Raw genomic sequence first — 19,344 nt, 5'->3', positions numbered from 1 at the left:
ACATGCTTGGTTAGATCCAGCCCTGTTCACTTGCAGTTCCTTAGCAGCACAATACGGCCCAGTCAGCCTTCTGTAGAGGACAGGGTTTCCCCTTACGGATGATTTACCACTCAAATCCCTCCTGCCTCAGGCTGATTTTCTGAGTCTTTGAAATCCTTGCACTTTGTATCCCTAAATGTCACTGCCTTCTGTTTCATGCCTCACTGACTGAGCAGACGGCTCCCTTGGCAGTGACCTTTTTGCCACAGTGCAGGGGTGACAAGCAATCCTTGCAGCCCTGCTAGCTCTGCCACTGGTGTCTAGGAGGTGGACAACAGACTGAACGGCACTTTCTCACAGTCTCTCATGGTTCCTTTTGTCTCCTGCTGGACGTTAAGCAAACGCTCAGCCCACACAAACAATTTCCTCACACGCAGGTGGCGTAAGAATTGACTTAAACACCAGTAAAGTAGAGCTACTTGAGCAGGAAGGGTGAGAGGCTTCTGACCAGATTTTGGTGTCCGCCTCTGAGCTGGTGGCTACAGCCCCTCTTCAGTCAGTGTGGGGAAAGGGGCACTTCAAGGATTCAGTTAATTTCATCCCAAAGTAAACAGACAGGTGAGAGAGATGTCTGAAGGGACATGAGGTGAATCCCCCCAGGACTGACTGTTAGCTGGGGTTCCTGCCCAGAGCTGGCTTTCCTGTGGCCTGGCGGAGCCTCACTGCTCGGCAGGCAGGCAGGGCATGCGTACTGGGGCTGCTGACAGCTGGAGCTCTCCTATGGCTCCAGCAGCAGAGACTGTGCAGTCATGTTGGTCTGCAGCCTTTTCAGACTTCTGGTGGGTGCCAGTAACGAGCCATTTACTCTCTGAGTTGTAATTTCTGTTCCCTGCTCATGGCTATTCAATAGTACATGAATAACCATGTTTTCTTGGGAGTTTTACTGGCACCCGTACTTTGGTGTTGATTATTTACCATGAAATTTTGTGTTCTCCCATCTCTATGCAGATGCGATTGCTGAGTCATCGTTGTACAAATGTGTCCTTAAACCTTTAAAAGAAGCCATCAATTCTTACTTGAAAGAAATCCACAACAAAGATGGATCTTTACAGCAGCTAAAAGAGAACCAAGTTGTGATTCAAAACACAACTACCACTGACCTCGGTGTCACAACCAGTGTGCCTGAAACTGTTGTGCTAGAAAAGATCCTTCACAAGTTCACAACCATGCACAAGGCCTACTCTCCAGAAAAGAAGATTGCCATCTTGCTGAAGTCCTGCAAACTCATCTATGACTCCATGGCTCAGGGAAACCCAGGTACAGCACTGCTACTGACATGGTATTCCACACGGGTCCTTTGCCAGGTACCGCAGGAACAGGATTTATGTTACAGTCGATGTGGTAATATCCAGACTGTGTGTGTTTGGTATCAACTCTTATATCTTGGTGTGTTTGGTATCAGCTCTTCACAGATTGTGTTCAGATTGCGCTGGTTAGTTTCTGTGAAGTTCTCTGCACTAATAGCAGATACAAGGTGTTTCTTGGTTAACTTTAAGCTCCATAACTCCAGGGATCAGATAATGTCTGTAAGCGTGTACTTTATGGGTAATAGCCATCTTGCACAAGCCTTCATGCAGCTCTCAATAAATCCCCAGAGCTCTGTCCCAGCTCATAGCAGTTTAATGGTAACCTATAGGCATGGGTCTTTGGGAAGGGTCTCTTGATTTGGCCTTTACAAAGTTTTGCCTAAATTGAAGAGGAGATGCAGAATACTGGTACCGTTTGTTATTAATTCCTGATAGTCCGGTAAACTCCAAGAGCCACTACTAAGCTTCTGTGGTGTGAGGAAGTCCGTACTCCGAGTATAACTATAACTTGGGCCTCAGGCCAACCGCTAAATGCACGTTAAGCCCTTGGCCTGAAGACAGGATGCATTTTTGCAGATAGACCAAAAAACCCTTCCTCCAGGAGCCCGCCTTACCCCTTTAAGAGCTTTCTTTGTGTGTTGGGGAGCTGATGAAGAGTCATATGTAATTGGGAGAGTAGCCAGATACTCATTTGCAATGACCTGCAGTTTTTCAAGAAGTTACCATCCACAAAGGTTCTGCTCTGCTTTGTTCTGTACCAACAACAGCCATGGGGCGTTCACTCAGGAATTGTCCCTTGAGCTTCTTATAGGGGTCCTCCCTTGGACAGCATGCAGCAAAGTTCAGCAACTGATCTAGACACATTAACAGCAGAACAGGAAGCCACACCGGGGCTGAGCGTAAGCTGCAGGGCAGATAGGACCTTTGACTGCCTTCACCTCATATGAGAAGATTTTGGCGCATGTAGGGCAATTTGCTGTAACTTTCTAAAAACAGCTGTGTTACTTCAAGTCTGAGAGAATATCTGATGTAGATCAAAGACTCAAACACCTCATTAAAACCCACATAGGAGACACAGTCTCCTTCCGATGGCGCTGGCACATTATGTATCTGCCTCAGCTGGCTCAGGGTTGGAATTTCTCTGTTGCAGGAAATGCTGTTGTGTCATTTTATGCAGCAGAAATTATGGGTCAGAGAAACAATTCAAAAAACCTGAAATGTTTAAAAAGGTTGGCATTCATGAAATTAGATGATTGTGGTTTGTTCTGCTAACTGAAGCACTTCATTTCAGCCATCTCGAACTGTTTTCTCATGTCGAGTGCTGCTGCAAGTGGGATGGGGCTTAAAAGCCGGATTCTGCTGTGTGCATCCAATTCCCTGTCCAGTATACATGATCAATACTGCACATCAGGGTCTAGTCAGAATAAAACTGGCCTGGCTTTAAGGAAATTTACCCATGTGAATTTATGCCCTGAGAACAGGGAAATGCTATAGTCTAAGTCATGGCAGAGACTGCACTCAGAGACAAATCCAGCGAGACATCCTGTAGATACGGTTAGAAATGAAATGTGCGAAACCTTCTCACCAGAATGAACTGACCCTAGATCACCAGTATTACTTTGATTTTCCACCTGGCAAAGACAAACTGTTCAGCACACTGAAATATTTTTCTGATGGAAGATTCCCAGCCGGTGCTGTGCAGAAAAAGTATGCTGTGGGCTGCTCAGACCAGATGTCGTTGGGTAGGAACCCTTTCTGCTCTCTGCCCACCTCGAAAGCAGCCACCCAGGGTCCCTCTTGCTTTCAGGCAGCCCCAGGGCAGTGCACTGCTCTTAGCACCGGAAGAGTAGCGGCCGTGCTCTGTTTCCTGTGCAATTTGTTCTTCTTTTAGTTCCTTTTACTCACCACTGAATTAGAGAGTTCCCCCCTCGTAGAAGGTCCGAGCGTGTGGAACACAAAACTAATAATTCCCTCTGCCACAGGACTAAAATCAGTCTACCTCTGTCAGAAAAATTATCTGCTCCATGACATGATAATTACTTACATTGTCTGGTTTAATTTGAAATTCGGAAGTTCAGGCCAGGCCTTTTTCCACTTTAGGTTGACAATAGAACAACTGGCCTAAGAATATGGTTTCACATCTCAAAGAAAAGCACAAATACCACCAAATCAAACACCGTTTTTTTTTCAGACCCCCTTGAAAACACAAATTTTTCAACCTATTGGGTTGAAAATCGGCAGTTGAGGTTCAGCCAAGGTTTACCAATAGGTACTTCAAAACTAGGGGTAGGCTCAGTGAGAAACATCTGCCCTTGCAGCAGTGCCCATCTTTGTCATCTTTGTACTGTTGCAAGAGTTACAACATTCTGAAGTCAGCCTTGTCTGACTCCATGTTTAGCCTGCTGTTTTGAGAGAGGAGGATTTTTCTGCTTTGGTTGTCGGAGTTTTAATAGAAGGTTGCAATTTATATTAGGTAACACAATCTGTCTGATAAGTTAGCTGTGACAATTTGTCTTAGATCCTTAGAGTATGGGCTCAATGGGTCAAATTCTCAGCTGGCATAAACTAACATTTCTCCCTCAAGTCATAGGCCATCAGTTTGTGGGTCTGATTCATCAGAAGGAATCAAGAAGGCAAGTCCACTGTCATTTTCAAAACACCTTCCTCCTAACAGACCTCTGAGTGCAACTACAAGATGTAGGTGTACATTGAGCAGGACTCATCTACAGCTACATCTAGCTGTAGGTGGCCACAGATGGGTATCACATCTAACTTCTCATTATAGACAACGGGGACATAGTCGATAGAGTTCAGTTGATTCATCTGGCTTAGATGTAGGTGTCTGTTTTAGGGTGAGATGACTCATGGCAAACTCCACTGACGATATTGATTAGTTCATCATTGGCTATAAAAGGAGTTTAGGGGTACTGGTTCAGATGCTCACATACACAGTGTAGGCAGCAGTATTAGTAAGTGTATCCCCCCCAAAGGGACAATTATGATAGCACTGTGATGTCTCACTGAGCTTTACCAAGTTCTGTGAAAACTTAAATAACTTCAGCATATGCCTCCATGAATGCAACCTACAATTTAAAGATGTGTAACCTGCCTGCTAAAAATACTAGGAGTAGTTAGGGAGAATAATATGCATTAACAGAAGAGAAGAAGGGGAGTTTGGATCTCCTTTGCAAACTGGCTGGCATCTTTTACTCTACGCACTAGAAAAAGTAAGAGGCAGGACTCAGCAGGCACTGTAAGCTTCCAGCAGTCTGGCCGCTCCAACATTTGGAGGGCATGCTCCAGTAACCACAGAGAGGGCTGGCCACATATCTCATTTATACAGAAGCATTGTAATCATACATAGGAAAAGCTGCTTGTTGTTTATCTTCCAGAAATACCTTTCCTCAGACAAAATGTCAAGGGATATTGTATGTTAGGAGTACAATCTCTGCCTTTTACTATATCAAAAGCACAAGTGACATTTGTGGAATGATAATTACATGCAAATTTGCAACATGTGTGATGTGCACTGGCAGCAGTAAGAGTAGAGCTCCAAGCCCTGTGCTACCTGAGAGCTGCTGCTTGGCAGAAGAGAACTGATGGAAATGAAAAAATAGACGAGCATGGACATCAGTTTATGAAGAAACACTAGGCAAGACAAACAATCCAAGCTTGGTCAGTGTGTGACCTGGGAAGATCAGAAATAGAAATGCTCAAAGCATGAGTTGGAAGTTTGAAAGATACTTTATAAAGCCTGCTTTATGATGGGATTCAAAAGGAATGAGGAGAGGAACAGTTTTCTTACTGCAGCTTTTTAAAGTTGTGGACTAAGATTACGAAGTTTCATTGCTGAAGTATCTTAGAACCTCACAGAGGGCTGGACTACAGTTCAAACCCAGTTCTGTACTAGAGTGATGTTGGCTAGGTGGCTGGCCCTAAAATGTCCGATTTAATAATTTCCATTGCATAATTTTGCCTGGTTAATAAATAGTCTTCTTTTGGAGGAAGAATATAGATAGATTATATATATATTCCACTGCAATCTTTCTATTCCCTAGATTTTAGGATGAAGTTTGTCATCCTCTGTGAAACTGAGCAGCTGGATATAGTTGCCCTGATGTGCTTCTGTGTGGCTCTGCAATTGGCAAAGGCATGGACATGAAGCAGTGAGCCTTCAGTGTGGTAGCTGAGCCTGTGGAAACTGGCCTCAGTCTGCAATATGCCAGTGCTAGAAAGTCTTAAAATTAAGTCAGAACAATCCCACTGCATTGCTCACTAACACATCTCACTCCTAAGGAGGAATATAAAGCTACACATTACAGTTTTGCTTTGCTATCTTTGGGAAAATGGTATTTCTATTTAATTTACTCTTAATGAAGGTTGATGGACTAGAGATTATATCTTTCTTCTGGCTAGTGCAATTGTTACATTTGAACTAAAAAGTCTGTTCAAATTTTTCCAGGGGAATGAATTTCCCTGATCTGTAGAGCATATGTTTTTGAAATGGATTCATTCTGTCTGCACGTTTTAACTCTCTTAATTCAACTATACCACAAATCAAACCTGTCTGAAGTAGTATGAGACAAGCAACAGTAAAATGCTAGTGAGTGGAAAGATGGTCACAATCTTTTCCTATGAGCTTGAACAAGTCCCAGTTAACCTTTCTGTACGTTAGGTTTCCCAGCTATAAACTGAGGCTAAAATTCATATTTCCTGGACAGCTGTTGCTAGACGTCATTCTAGTGGCTATAAAATACTAGAGCAAGATGTAGAGCATCATCACTGTCTGCTGGTTGTCAGGATACCCATGGAGAGAGAAGAAATACATGAATGTGCTACAACAGGCTGTAATTTCTTTATGGAGGTTTGGGCAGAATTCCAGTTGCTTTAAATCATGTATTTAATTAATACCCATTCCATTCAAGCGCTGCATCCCAGCCAGGAGCTGACGTTGTATTTGCTTTGCTATAAACATAATAGGATGAGTTTGTGGCAGAAGAGAAGGCTTATTTTAAGCTCCTTACAGATATTTATGAAATAAATGTTTCCTGATCCTGCAGGAAAGGTGGGCAAATAAAGCAAGCAAGTCATATCTGGAGTAGGACAATGCCACCTTGAACGAGCAAGCTCAGTCCCAGTGCCACTGCGAGCACTGGCAGGGTCAGGGCTGGGTTTAACCCCATCAGCTGCAGGCCTTCCTCTCTGTGAGAGACCCCAGGCCGAGACAGACACACAGGGCTGGGGAATTGGCTCTGACCCAGTCCAAAAGTGGAGCTGAGGAGGCAGCAGCTTCAAGCTCTGCTTGAAGCTTCTGGTCAGATGTGAACTGCTGACAGCAGCTATCATCCCCACAGAGGGGCTGAGATATGGGGTATGTCAGAGCTGTCCTCACTGCCCACTGTACATCTCCAAGGTACTCCCTGAGCCTGCTGTGACAGCCAAGGCCAGGAGAGCTTCAGCCCTGCCCTCTCAGGCACCCAGCCCTGGCAGTCAGTGGCAGGAAACCATTGCGACACCTTCAAGGAGAAGGCATGATACCTGCCTGGCCTGCCCAAGGCAACACGGGATGCCCGTGGCAACACATGGAGTCAGAGCTACATCCTGGGTGGCCAGCTCTGCTTCTCCCTTGGTGCTTTTTGTTGGTGCTTCACACCTACAGCTTCTGCTGTCTTCAGCTTTAGCTACAGACATAAGTATTTAAGATTCAAGCTTCATATTCCCACACATGGATTAAAATAGAGTCTAGTTTTTTTTATTATTTTATTGTTTTTCTTTTCTTATTTTTTGTATTTATATATTTTGTATTATATACTTCTTATTTTTTGCCTTATAAACTGCTGGGACTCCAATAATGTTTCTATGAAATTTAAAATTGAGAAAGGGTTGCAATAACAAGGGCTGGTGGGCAGAGCAGCTAAATCAGCTTATAGAAATGAGATAGGGAACAGTGAAAAATAATGGACTCAATGCCTGCTTGTAAACACAACCACTTCTCAGACAATAAAAAAGAAATAGAGAGATTCTGTAGATGTTCTTGAAAAGTTCTCTCCATTTCAACTTCCATTTCAGTTGACACTAAAAGTTGGTGGCTGGTGACACCAAATTGTTCGGTTCCAAGTTCCAGTTTCCACTATGAAATGGCTGACAAATAACCTGTTGTCTGGTTGTTTATCTCTTTCAATGATTTAAACAACAATAATAACAATAATAAATCAGCAGATTTTTTCTCAGTAGATAAGAACCCATGTTGTGAACTGGCAACTTCCTTGGATGCCCTAGTAGATAAAATACGGATTGTTCATGGAGGAGAAATGGTAGGAAGATAAAATTCTGCAATGAGTGCTGCACTGAAAATCTCTTGGCTTTCAGGAAATCAGGAGCACCAATTCCATGCCACTTGTCAGTAACTACTACATAGAAATAAAAAGTTTTTAAAGCAGGGAAAAGATGAGCCCAACAAACTCTAATGTATTTCATGTTCCATTATACTGTGTCTATACAGAATTAACTCTGTTGGCATCTGATTTACTCAAGTCAAAAGGAAAACAGGGCTTTTCTCAGTGTAGTTTTTCTACTGAGCTTTCATGTTCTAGTTGAGCCATCTTTTTTTTTTTGCTACACAGTACTAAATAGCTGTAATACTAAGCTGATTCTATTGTGTTTACATATATGACAGTAATGAACCAGACCCTTCACTGAGCTGAAGCTTTCGCAGAGATATAAGCCAAGGCAACAACAGACTAACAAAACCCCCATCCAGATGTTAATGAAACAGCAGAGTCCTTTCATAGTTTGGGTGAAGACCAAGAGCTGTGTTGTTTAACTAAAGACAGCCACAATAGAGCAAATAGAGCCGAAAGCGTTAATCCAGCTTTCATTCGATAAATTGTCTGTGTTGTGGCACATACAGACTCTGTTAGAAACAGATTGAATTACAGATCTGAGCATCTCTTATCCTCCAACACTTTGTTTTAACTGGATCAACTCTCTGTTCACTAGAATATTACTGGGTTTATTTTAAAGCCACTCTTTTTTTTTTTCTTCTTTTTTTAAATCAGGGTCTAAGCTCATGCTTATTTGAGGCTTTAAAAGAATATCTTTCTTTGCCAGCAGAGAATCTGCGTCAGCTATGAATGACAAAAAAGGGAAAGCTGGCTCATGGCAAGGATTTGAAATAAGGCAGTGGGAACATTTGAGAAATAGGAATTTATTCCTCACCGTGGAAGGGCATATGGACTACGGGTCAAAAATGGCCAGGGCATAACTTCACTGCAGCTACGCCAAGAATTGCTTTTATTCTTTGAAATGAGCCAAGGAGTTCTCAAGTGAGACACACCTGGCCAGTTCCAAAGTGGTGAAATCAACACCTCAGATGAGTAAAACTGCTCACAGTCTGAGGGAGATCATTCAGAATGAATGCACTCTGAGTTTAGCTTCAGAAGAATGGTCAACCCTGAGTGTTGGGAAGATAGGCCTGTTAAGCAGCTTGGTATTACATGTTGTCCGTGATGGATTTCTGACCTGTTGGCAGAAGATGAAAGCATTATATACATATTTCTGTGAAAGCATTAAGGGAAGTTCTCTCTGTTCTTTGCAGTTTATGTGGTGAAGCTTCTGTTCGAATTTCAGCATTTCATTTTAAGTAGTAATTATTTATGATAACTATTAACAAGTATGCTTTTTTTGTCCTCAGAGATCCCAAAGAGCTTTTATAGATTACATGTAAGATCACTTTGTTGACTTCTTTGTTGTTTTAAGCCCAGGAAATCTTGAGCCCATTAAAATCTGTTCCTGTAACCCCTTCTGAACATCAGCTCCAAAACCTAGTCTAAGTCAATGTGAAGGACTTTTTGTTTTCCCAGCTAGACACTACGTCTGGAAAGATATTTCCTTTTAGGTCCTAACTCGTGGGAGACTTTAGTTAATTAGGAACATGTAGGTGAATTTTTGCCTTCTGAAGGAACATAAGCACAGAAGTCCTCAGTTCTAAAAACTGCTGTCTCATATTCTCTTTTTTTACTCTTCAGTCCAACACAAAGAGCAAACCTAAGAGAATAAATACTCCTAACACATGTATACAGCTTTGCTGTCAATATTGCAAACATGAACTGCACTCTTAATGGCAGTGTCAAATCGGAGGGACAAACTGGCAGGATTCAGCCTTTGAGCTCTTCAAGTGTTGTCCCATGTCTGCGATCCATGAAGTTTAAGTTATTCTCTCTCTAGTTAACTAAGAATGACTGAAATAGAGCCCACTAAAAGTGTTCCTTTTTGTTAATAATAATATTTTTATTATTAATAATAATATTTTTATTATTATTTTGGGCTTGAAGCAAGTTTACTCACTTTTTAAAGTGAGCTAACTTTTCTTGCCATTTTTTTCTTTGCTGGTAGTTTCAATCTTTAACTCTTCAGATAACTTAAACTAAAGTCTATAAAAGACAGTTGGGTGAGAAACTGTCACTGTTGTGCCTTTGTGGTGAGTTTATTGGGACCACTCTGTGTTTCTCTTTGCTCAGGAAAGCCATATGGTGCAGATGACTTCCTCCCCGTGCTCATGTATGTGCTGGCCCGCAGCAACCTGACTGAAGTCCTGCTGAATGTGGAGTATATGATGGAGCTCATGGACCCTGCTCTGCAGCTAGGTGAAGGTAAAGTACAATGTTTGCTCCTTGAATATTCTCTTTGCAAATTATTATTTACCTTACTTTAGTGTTTGTGAAGGTAGGGCAGCAAGGCTCTGGTTTTGTGGATAAGCTTTGGGCAAGCTTTTCAAATCCGAGGCTTTAAAATGACTGTTAAACACTTCAACTCTTTTTAGCAGTGTCGTGACCTCAGACACAAACAAGAAAAGCAGGGGCCCAGCACAAATGAGATCTGAATTGCTGGATTAGTAACCTAAACAGGGACATCTAGTGTTCCTTGGCTGAAAGGCTGAAAAGTCAAAAGGTCTTTGCCTAAACCTAAACTGCTGCAATACATTGTGCGACTTTTATTTACTCCTCTGAGATAAGAGAGCAGTTCTTAAACTGCATTGTATTCCTATGGCCATACATCATTCTCATTCCCTATATGAGTAGAGTGACCCTTTGACAGTGTTCTCTGGCTGAGTATCACAGCAAGGTAGAGAAAAGAAAGTGAGGTTAGAGAGAAATATTAGTTTTGGATGTGAATAAAGACCTCTGCTATTGGAGGGGTAAATATCCTAGGGATCTGTGGGCCTTTAGCATCTCAAATACAGCTTGGGAAGCAAATGCTACTTGCAGTGACAGGGTTATAGACTCTGAATTAGATAATTTTTCACCAACTAGTCACTAAAACAATATGAAGGACTTCATTTTAGAACTTGTTTGGGTAAGTACTGAGGTTGTAGAAAGGAGTCCTGAATGAACAACAGCAGACCAATTTTATTTATATTAAACGAAAGTGTCAGTCTGTAGCTAGGAGCACATCTACCCAGCATGGTGCAGAGGTGAGCAAAATTAAGTACTAAGAGAAATAACAGTAGCATACAATTGCATTAGTGAGGGGTTTCTGCATAGGCTGATATTCCTGCTGAAAAAAAAAAATGTTAGCAGAAAAAAAATGTTATCCTAAGCACAGCATTTTGCTGACATAACTAAGCTGTTTTTGGTAACTACACTGCCCACAGGTTCTTCATTTCAAAAGGGCACACTACTGAGCTGTTTGCTGAAGTCAGCTGGATCGAGGAACTCAGCGTATCAAAGGCAAAGCTGGGTGGAAGTTCTTTCAAATCAAAGATGCAAAGCCTATGTGAAATCTATACTCCAGCTGAAGTGGAAAAAAATCTGTAGGGAAGTTCCAGATCACACTAGCTGAATAACCACTTCAGAAATGGTACTGGGAATAACTGCAGACACAAGGAAAGACAAAAAATAGAATGGCTTAATGAAAACAGCTCAGAGATTGCAAATGGAAACTGTCAAAAGTCAACTCGATTAGGGACTTCCAACATTAAATGACAATAGATTCAGGCACAGAAATAAAATAAAAATTAAAGGAAAGCAGAAGTGAGGAAAACTGAAAATAAGTCAGACAAATATATAAAATAATTTAAATCTAGCCTCCAAATCAAGAATTTACTTTGATCAAATTTTAATAATACTGATGTTGGCTACTGGGGAAAAGGCAAGGACAGGAGATGGGGAACAGATGTGTGGAAATGAAGATGCTGAAAAGGGAAAACAAAATTAATTCTTATTAAATAAATAAAAAAAAAAAAGTAATGAATTCCTCTTGGGTGGGGGGGGGGACACTGGAAGATCCCCCCTGGACTCTGACCAAAGGGAAGCACCAGGTCACCAGTCTGACCAGGGGCACCCCTGAGTCTGCCACAGCAGGAGGGATACTAAAAGGGAGACAAGGAAGGGTATATTTAAGACGGGGTAAGTGGCACCTGCAGGCTTGCAAGCTTGTTCTCAGATGTGCTTTATGGAAGAAGGTGGAGGAAAAAAAAAAAAAAAAAAAAGAGAGAGAGAGAGAGCGTGCCATGTTTTTAGCATGTGCAGTCCTTATATACCTGTGGGATGTTCTTCATTGGATCCGCCCGAGCACGGAACGATAAATGACAGCGTCTTTGTCTCTCTTAGGCTAATATTTAATGTTTCTCTAAAAACACTGCTCAGACAAAACGCTCTCAGCCGCTTACGCAACCAGCTGCAGACTGAAGCTCGCCAAAGCCCGAGCGCTGCGAGCCCGCTGCGGGCAGGGGCTTTGGGTGATGTGGAGGCGCCATCTAGAGGCGCCGCAGCTCTGATGAAGCACTAAAGGGGAGAAATTGCCAGCTCAGGGACAATTTCCAGCTCTCCCTGTGCTGCCGGCAGCTGACGTGAGGGCAGGAGCAGCAGGAGGCTGCAGCGAGGCCTGGCCCGGCATGGGGCTGACCGGTGACACGGGCACAGCCGCGGCCTGAGCCCTCGCCCCGCCGGGACGGGTGTGCTCTGTCCCACGGGAGGCCAGGGAACACCTCACGCAGCTCTCCAGGCTGCCTCCTTGCCTTGTTCAGAGGAGACATAGAGCTCTGCCCTCCTGTCAGGGTCTATCTTCAGCCCTGTTGATAAGCATGTTCTTATCACAGCCCAGCTCCTTCCCTGGCTGCTGCAGTTGGTATTTATTACTCGTTTCAGCCAACACCATGGCAGTCAGGAATTTTTGAGGAAAATGGACTGGCTTTTAGCGTTCCATCACCTCTTTCTCTAGTTTACCAAGATTTATCCCACTTCACTTTTAAGAGTATAGGAATTTGTCTCAGACATCAGGGTTCCCCATCTAGTCAATAGATGTGGAGGGAGCGGGGGGTGACTTGTCCTTCCTTGCAGGTCTGAGACCTCCTTCAGAGGTGCTGACCCCACAGGGAACTGGGGCTCTAAACATTTCATCAAGGTGGCTGAGGTCAGGGGATGAATGCAGGCCTTGTGCTTTTCCTGCAGAGCACACTGTGATTGTTACCATTGCCTTGCATCGTGGGGACTGCCCAGGATCCCACATTACAGACCTACTGCATTGGCCCCATCGAACACCTCAAAAAAATGGACATGCCCCAGGGAACAATCCATCTGTGGTCAAAGGTGGCTGGTTGGGTTTGTTTGTCCAAGCTGCTTTTGTAGTAGCTTAGCTTTGGTCTGTGGTGCCCCCTAGGACATCTACAATCTCAGGAGCCTGGGCAGCTGACATTGCTGTGAAGCAGAACAGGATGGAGGCCACCACGACCTGCCTGCAGGCATGGGCAGTGCAAGCATTAGACAGGGCCTCTGCATGGGCACAGGCAGGAGGGAAGTGGAAACGAATGGCCCATGCAGGTGTGATGCTCATCCAAGACCTTCTCCTTTTGCAGGCTCCTATTATTTAACCACCACCTATGGGGCCCTGGAGCACATCAAGAACTATGACAAAATCACCGTAACTCGGCAGCTGAGCATGGAGGTGCAGGACTCCATTCACCGCTGGGAGCGGCGGAGGACACTGAACAAGGCCCGGGCTTCCCGCTCATCAGTGCAGGTAGCTGGCGAGACTTCCCGGGGAAAAGGCTTGCGAGATGAATGTGCTCTATCCATATATAATCATTTTAAATATGATAATTATTTAAATATTAAATCAACACAAATCACTATTAAGAGAGAGAATATACTGTGCAAGATTTCCAAATCTTAAACAAGCAAACCTCATTTGAACTACATATTATATACAGAATGCATATTGAAGTCTTGAAGTACTCAACTAAATCATTTTAAATATGACAGAAAAGTGATTTCATTGCTTATTCTCAAGGACTGTGTGTGAGAATCTTCATATCGGGAGAACTGCAGTGGGGAGGGCCGTCTTCTTCATGGCCCTTAGGGCCTGGGGAAGCCAGGGGCTAAGCTGAGGAGATGTGAGCAGCATAAAGATGTGAGAGGACCAGAGCAATCCCAAGGGCTGGTCAGACAAGCAACTTCCAAAACCTGTCTTCTCCTGCCCAGCAGTGGAGCAGACCCCGCACGGGCTGATTAGCTGAAGAAGTGTTAGTTGTGAAGCCCACACTGTGAGTAGCCCAGTGAAGATGTCCCCATGCACCAGTCGTACAGGTGCCTCTGGTCCTCCAGCCACGGTGGGGCTGGAGGCAGGAGCAAGCAGACAGGGTGCCCTGACAGCCCCATGTCCTGTGATCAAATTTTCACCCACAAGGAGGCAGCAAAGTCCACGTCTCAGGTTCTGCAAAGCCTTCACGGGGCAAAAGCGAGCAGTGTCAGTACCGTGGTGAAAGCCTCAAATAAAAATGTTGAAAGAATGCCGAGTGGGAGACTGTCTAAATAGCTGTGTAGCAGCACGGTGGAAATATGCTTTCCACAATGCAGTCAAAACAGTTCTGGATGATCTCAGAACATACGAATGGTGGATGGGACACATAGTTATCCATCCATCCCTAAGTGCTGATCTGACAGTAGCTCATAGCAGCTACATAGCATGGAGCATAATAACTGGGCCAGCAAATGCCACATTTTTCCCAGAATGTTTCCACAGTTTCCAGCAGCACAAGGGCTGTTTTTGCTTCCTCTGAATGATGTGCAATGTCATAGACATGCGAGCCCGCCCTGGCAGGGGTAACTAGCTTGCGGGCATGTTCACCATGCCCCCACATGCCCTACTGGCTGCCTTACTCATCTATAAACACAGTTTGGAAGCCCATAGTCCAAATATTTGGCAAATGTGTAGGATTTAAACAGTCTGAGAGTCCGCAGCTCTCTCACTTCTTCTGGGGAACAGGAGTATTTTCTAACAGAAATGGCTGGGAATTTTTTGAATGTCACAGATACAAATTAAATACACAGGTTCCCCCCCTGGCCAAAGGTACTATAGATTTCTGTACCTCGTAAGTTCAACAGAAAGTCTTCCTGTCAATTGTTACTGTCTGAAACAAGATACAAGTAAATCAGCCTCCTTCAGAAGAAGCACAACTTCTGCTGTTTCATTACTCATGAAAGGAAGTTCGGAGGCCACTCTCTCAAGATGCTGCTTAGGTGACAGTGGAATTTCAAGGGCCACTACAACACCAATCCTTTCCTGTTTCTGTTAAATGCTGGGTTTTCAGGCCAAGTCTCTGAGGTCTGTTATTTTTTTGCATCCTGTTTCTTCAGGAGCTGTAGAGAGACAGCTGTACACTAAAGATAGTCACCAAAATCAGAAAAAAAATTCTTCATTGATTTTGACCTTTAATCATATGTCTTTGTGGGACTAATTATTTAGAATCATAGAATCATCGAATATCCTGAGTTGGAAGGGACCCTTAAGGATCATCAAGTCCAACTCTTGACACCGCATTTGGTTAAGTGCTTGCTAGCTTAAGTATTCACTGATTCAGAGCTTGTTCTTCAGAGGAGAAAAAAAATAATAAATTAAAAAAAAATGCATTGGAAGATGACTGGAGGATATTTGGGAGCATTTATGTGTTCTAGGTAGCTAGAGATTTGGGGCTAAGTATTGTCTCCTAAAGTCATTGTGTTAATTACAAGATCTATACTCATATTCCTCTTCAGGATTTCATCTCCATCGCCTTTCTGGAGATTGGTGCTCAGTCAAGGACACTTGCCTCTCGGAGTGACACCACAGCTGAGCAGCTGAGCCAGCAGTGTGCTGAAAAGTTTGAAGTCTCCCATCCCAAGGACTATGGACTTTTTGTTTATGTTGATGACCAGTGGCTGCAGCTGGACAAAGAAGCCCTCCCCCACCATATCAAAGCTTCGCTGCTGAAGAGTGAAACCAAGAAAGATTTCCATTTTATTTATAAACCAATAGACCATAAAAAACCACCAGTTCCAATTGTCAAAGACTCTTACTTTTCCTAAGGGCTGTGCTGCTCTTTTGTTGAGTTTGCCATCCTGGAAGGGCTGGATAGTTTATTTCATGAGATCCTTTGGTTTCTGCAGATCTTAGAAGGCCTCTGGTGCTTGGCCTTCGACACAGGGTAGATATGCTAGTTGTAGATGCTGTCTGAATACAGAGCATTTCTCAGTGAAGTTCATTTGCAGAAATAAAAGGAGCATTCAGGAGAACATTCATCCTGTGGAAAACTTGAAGCATCAAACCTCAGAACCTCCTGCTGACAACCAGTTGTTGTCACAGAATGTAAATGGACAGAGAAGAATGAACCCAGAGGTCTTATGAATGAACCCAGAGGTCTTGTGAATGAACCCAGAGGTCTTGTGGAAGAGCGGACATTTACCCCAACATAAATTATGGCAGGTGTGAACCATGCCTGTGCACAAGGCCTGTGAAAGGCCTGCACACACCTCGATGCTGTTTGGAGGTAAGACTGCATTTACGCCACGTAACGTCTGTTCACCCTGTTTGAATAAACTGAGTCTTGGCTGATGTGTTTGGTGGCGTAGGAGTGCCACCTGTAGCAGAACTCCATCTCTGTTTTGCCATCTACAACATGTAATTGCCTTTAAAATCCACATCATTATAGACCATGCAAGAGGATCCTGCACATTCACTAAGAAAATATTTTCTGCCATCTATTTGTCACTAAAATCAGGTGGCTTAGGCATTTTCAGCAATGTGTTTTTTTAAAGATTGAAAGTCATCACCATAAATTTTACATGTATAGCAGTTTTAATCATATTGGTTGCACATAAGTGTTTGGTTAATTGTGTATTTATTTCCATGTGTGATATGGTGCAATTGTTTTAAAATAAACATTTGTAAAGAACTTAATAATTCTCCCAGTGTGGCAAACTAGATTAAAATAATCTTGAAGTCAAAAAAACAAGAATAAAATATTGGTCCCTTTTTGCCCATTTGCTAGTTTCTCTAGTGTTTTCATATCTGCAAATCCCATGAGGTTATTACTTTAATAAAATCAGGCAGTTGCAGACAGAACTTGCTAATTCTCTTCTCTACCTCTGCTTTCAGTCATTCGGTCACTGCAAACTTACATTTCCCTGCAACCTAAATTTCTGCAGAATAAAGTGAAACTGCAAAAATTCATTTCATGAACTCTGAAAACAGCTTTTCAGGACTGGATAATGGCAGTGGAAGCCTCAATTGTGAGACAGATCCTTGTCTTCCGGGTGCCTTCCTTCAGGCAAGACTCCCACTACCAATGCAAGAGACTGGCTTTGTATGCGGGAGGTAAGCAGCCTCCACTGCAACGAGGCAAACATGGGATGAGGCCTAGCAAATCTGTGATGAGAAAGCAGGGAATGTTTTACCGTGGGCTTGGCTCAAAGCTGCTGGTGTTTCCTCCCATCCAGAAACAGAACAAGTTGGGCCACGTTGCCTGAGGTCCCTGCCTTACGCCTGAACCTCCAAAGGGAAAATGGCATCGCCTGTGGCTGATCACGTGCTCGGTCTCGGGCTGGAAGTGTCCCCGTCTACATGCACTAAAAGTAGCATGCAGTGGCCAAACGTGCACCGAGATGCCAGACCAGCACTGTGCATCTGCTGGCCTGGGCTGTGTGCCCGCAGCATTGGGCAGGAATAACAACCAAGAATGAGGAAGAGTGAACAGCAGCAGCCCTGGTTGCCAGGCCACCACATGCAGAACTTACAGGGTGTTCCACCAGCACTGAGCTGACTCCACTCTCAGTTTTCTGGTTATTTCTACTCGTGCGCAGCTGTCGGCACCCCCATGGTGCCTCCGGGCTGCCCACCTGCAGGGGGCTGTTGCTGAACCCGCGTGCTGCCATCAGCCTCTGGTGGGGCAGCCTGCTGCTGCCTGGAGCCACTTACAGCCCCCTTTGTTCTTTTGCACCCACTCTCCCAAAGGTGACCACCACCGCCTCTCGCCTCCTTTCCCACCCAACCAGGGCTGGGACGAGCTCCCCACCTCACTTCCACCCACCTGCCCATGGGTATCTCACTGGGACAGGTCTGTGTGTGGTGGGTCAGGGGGATTCATCCTGCCACAGAGGTCCTGCACCAAGCAGCAGGCCCCTGGTGTCACAAACAACTGTGCATTCACCCAACGAGTGGAACACAAGTTCACAAGGTGAGGTGTGAGCGATAACATTGACCTAGAGCAAGGTCTGGTTTCCACAGCGCACAGCCAGGCATAAAACCCATGCAAAGATTTGCATGCAAAGCCTGAGGATGTGCAAATCAGCCAGGACAGAATGAGTTATAGCAATTAATGAATTACGCTGTGCCCTTCTCGCTGTCCGCTGCTACAAGTTATTTAAGTCCTGGGAGTAGGCTTATAAAAAGGCTTTCAAATAGCACATGCAAAACATTCATTACAGGTGTTACAGCTGCAAAGAGCTCATTTGGTTTGCAAAGGTTTCCATGGATCCTCCTCCCTTCCATGAACTCAGGGGATCAGTCGCTTTGACGCGGGCACGCCCCATGCTGGGCTCAGAGGGGCTCTCAGAGGCCACGGGCCCCCAGCCTGGTTGATCACACTGTGCAAACCACCTGCAGACTTTGCTAAGCACACACCCCTGCGGTGGAGAGACCTGGCTCCTCCAGAGCCCTACCACTGCTGCCCTTTGCCTGGGCACACAAGCTGGGAGATGACCTGAGTGGTGAGATCCTGGAGGACCAGAAACTCTGGACAGAGACCGCTGCCACCACTGGGCTCACAGCAACGTGGTGGGAATCAGGCTCTGCTTGCCTGATAGCTCATCTGGACAAATTCACTGCTGTTTTGGTGACTGTGGGAACAACCTGAGTCCCCATCAGCATGTCCCTGCCCCGGATGGTGGTTCCTGGGCTCCTGCACCAGTTTCTGCTGGTGTCTGACATTTCAGCTGGTGGATAAAAACATCAAATGTGGGAATGAAATGAGCACTTTTAAACACTGCATGGGATTTTGTCCATTTGCTTTCATCCTCGTGCTGCAGACCAGGTGAAGAGGAAGTTGTGCAGACTGGTGATCTGCGGCTTCCCCTGGTTAGTCAAGATGGTCACACTGTGACTCATGCCCTGGCCCTCACATGAGCCATCAGCAGACAAGTGTTTCAGGAGACTTTGACCAAGAAGGATTGTGTAATCTGGCCAAGGCCTCCTCAAACACTCATTTCCACAGGAAGGTTGTGCAACGATCAACCCTGTACGTACGAGCAAAGGATCCTGGTGTGAGAAAGGAAGAGAGACCCGCTGAACCCAGAAACCTCTGTAAAGAAAAACACAAAAACCCCAAGTGGTCACTGTGTGCCCAGGGAACCAATCTGTCAATAATTCACTGAAATAATTACGCTAGTAGGTCATGTATGACCTGAAATACAAGCCATTGAAACCAGGGGCAGTTCTGCTGAATACAGGAGCTTTGGGCACCAGCACACACCAGCCCCCAAGCTGGACTTTGAAAGCCAGGGCCGGGCTGTATTTTCCATCAGCTCCTGGGGACATTCAGGCTGGAGGCCTCCAGCCCAAGCCCTGCCGAAAGCAGGGCTCCCCGGGGTGCTCAGAGCCTTGTCCTTTTTGTGCTGCTGAAGGCCCCACAGCCCCTCAGGGGCCCTGCTCCAGCACTGCCACCACTGCTCTGTGAAAAATGTTCTCC

General features: G+C 44.6%; 1 protein-coding gene and 1 long non-coding RNA gene across 2 annotated transcripts in view; both read left to right on the top strand.

Moving 5' to 3' along the window:
- Positions 1 to 16,562, top strand: part of RIN3 (Ras and Rab interactor 3) — a 69,240-nt gene extending 52,678 nt beyond the window's left edge. Inside the window, exons 7-10 of the mRNA XM_068682909.1 lie at positions 988 to 1,296; positions 9,866 to 9,997; positions 13,201 to 13,364; positions 15,380 to 16,562. Coding sequence (XP_068539010.1) covers positions 988 to 1,296; positions 9,866 to 9,997; positions 13,201 to 13,364; positions 15,380 to 15,688 — 914 coding nt within the window. The 3' untranslated portion in view covers positions 15,689 to 16,562. The remainder of the gene's footprint in view (positions 1 to 987; positions 1,297 to 9,865; positions 9,998 to 13,200; positions 13,365 to 15,379) is intronic.
- LOC137856969 (uncharacterized) lies at positions 1,309 to 7,282 on the top strand. The gene is made up of 2 exons (XR_011096904.1): positions 1,309 to 2,507; positions 2,543 to 7,282. It is a non-coding gene; the product is annotated as an uncharacterized lncRNA (long non-coding RNA).
- Positions 16,563 to 19,344: the final 2,782 nt, after the last annotated feature.

This window comes from Anas acuta, chromosome 5 (assembly GCF_963932015.1).
Source record: "Anas acuta chromosome 5, bAnaAcu1.1, whole genome shotgun sequence".
Taxonomy (NCBI): Eukaryota; Metazoa; Chordata; class Aves; order Anseriformes; family Anatidae; genus Anas; species Anas acuta.
This window is presented reverse-complemented; position numbering and strand designations above follow the sequence as displayed.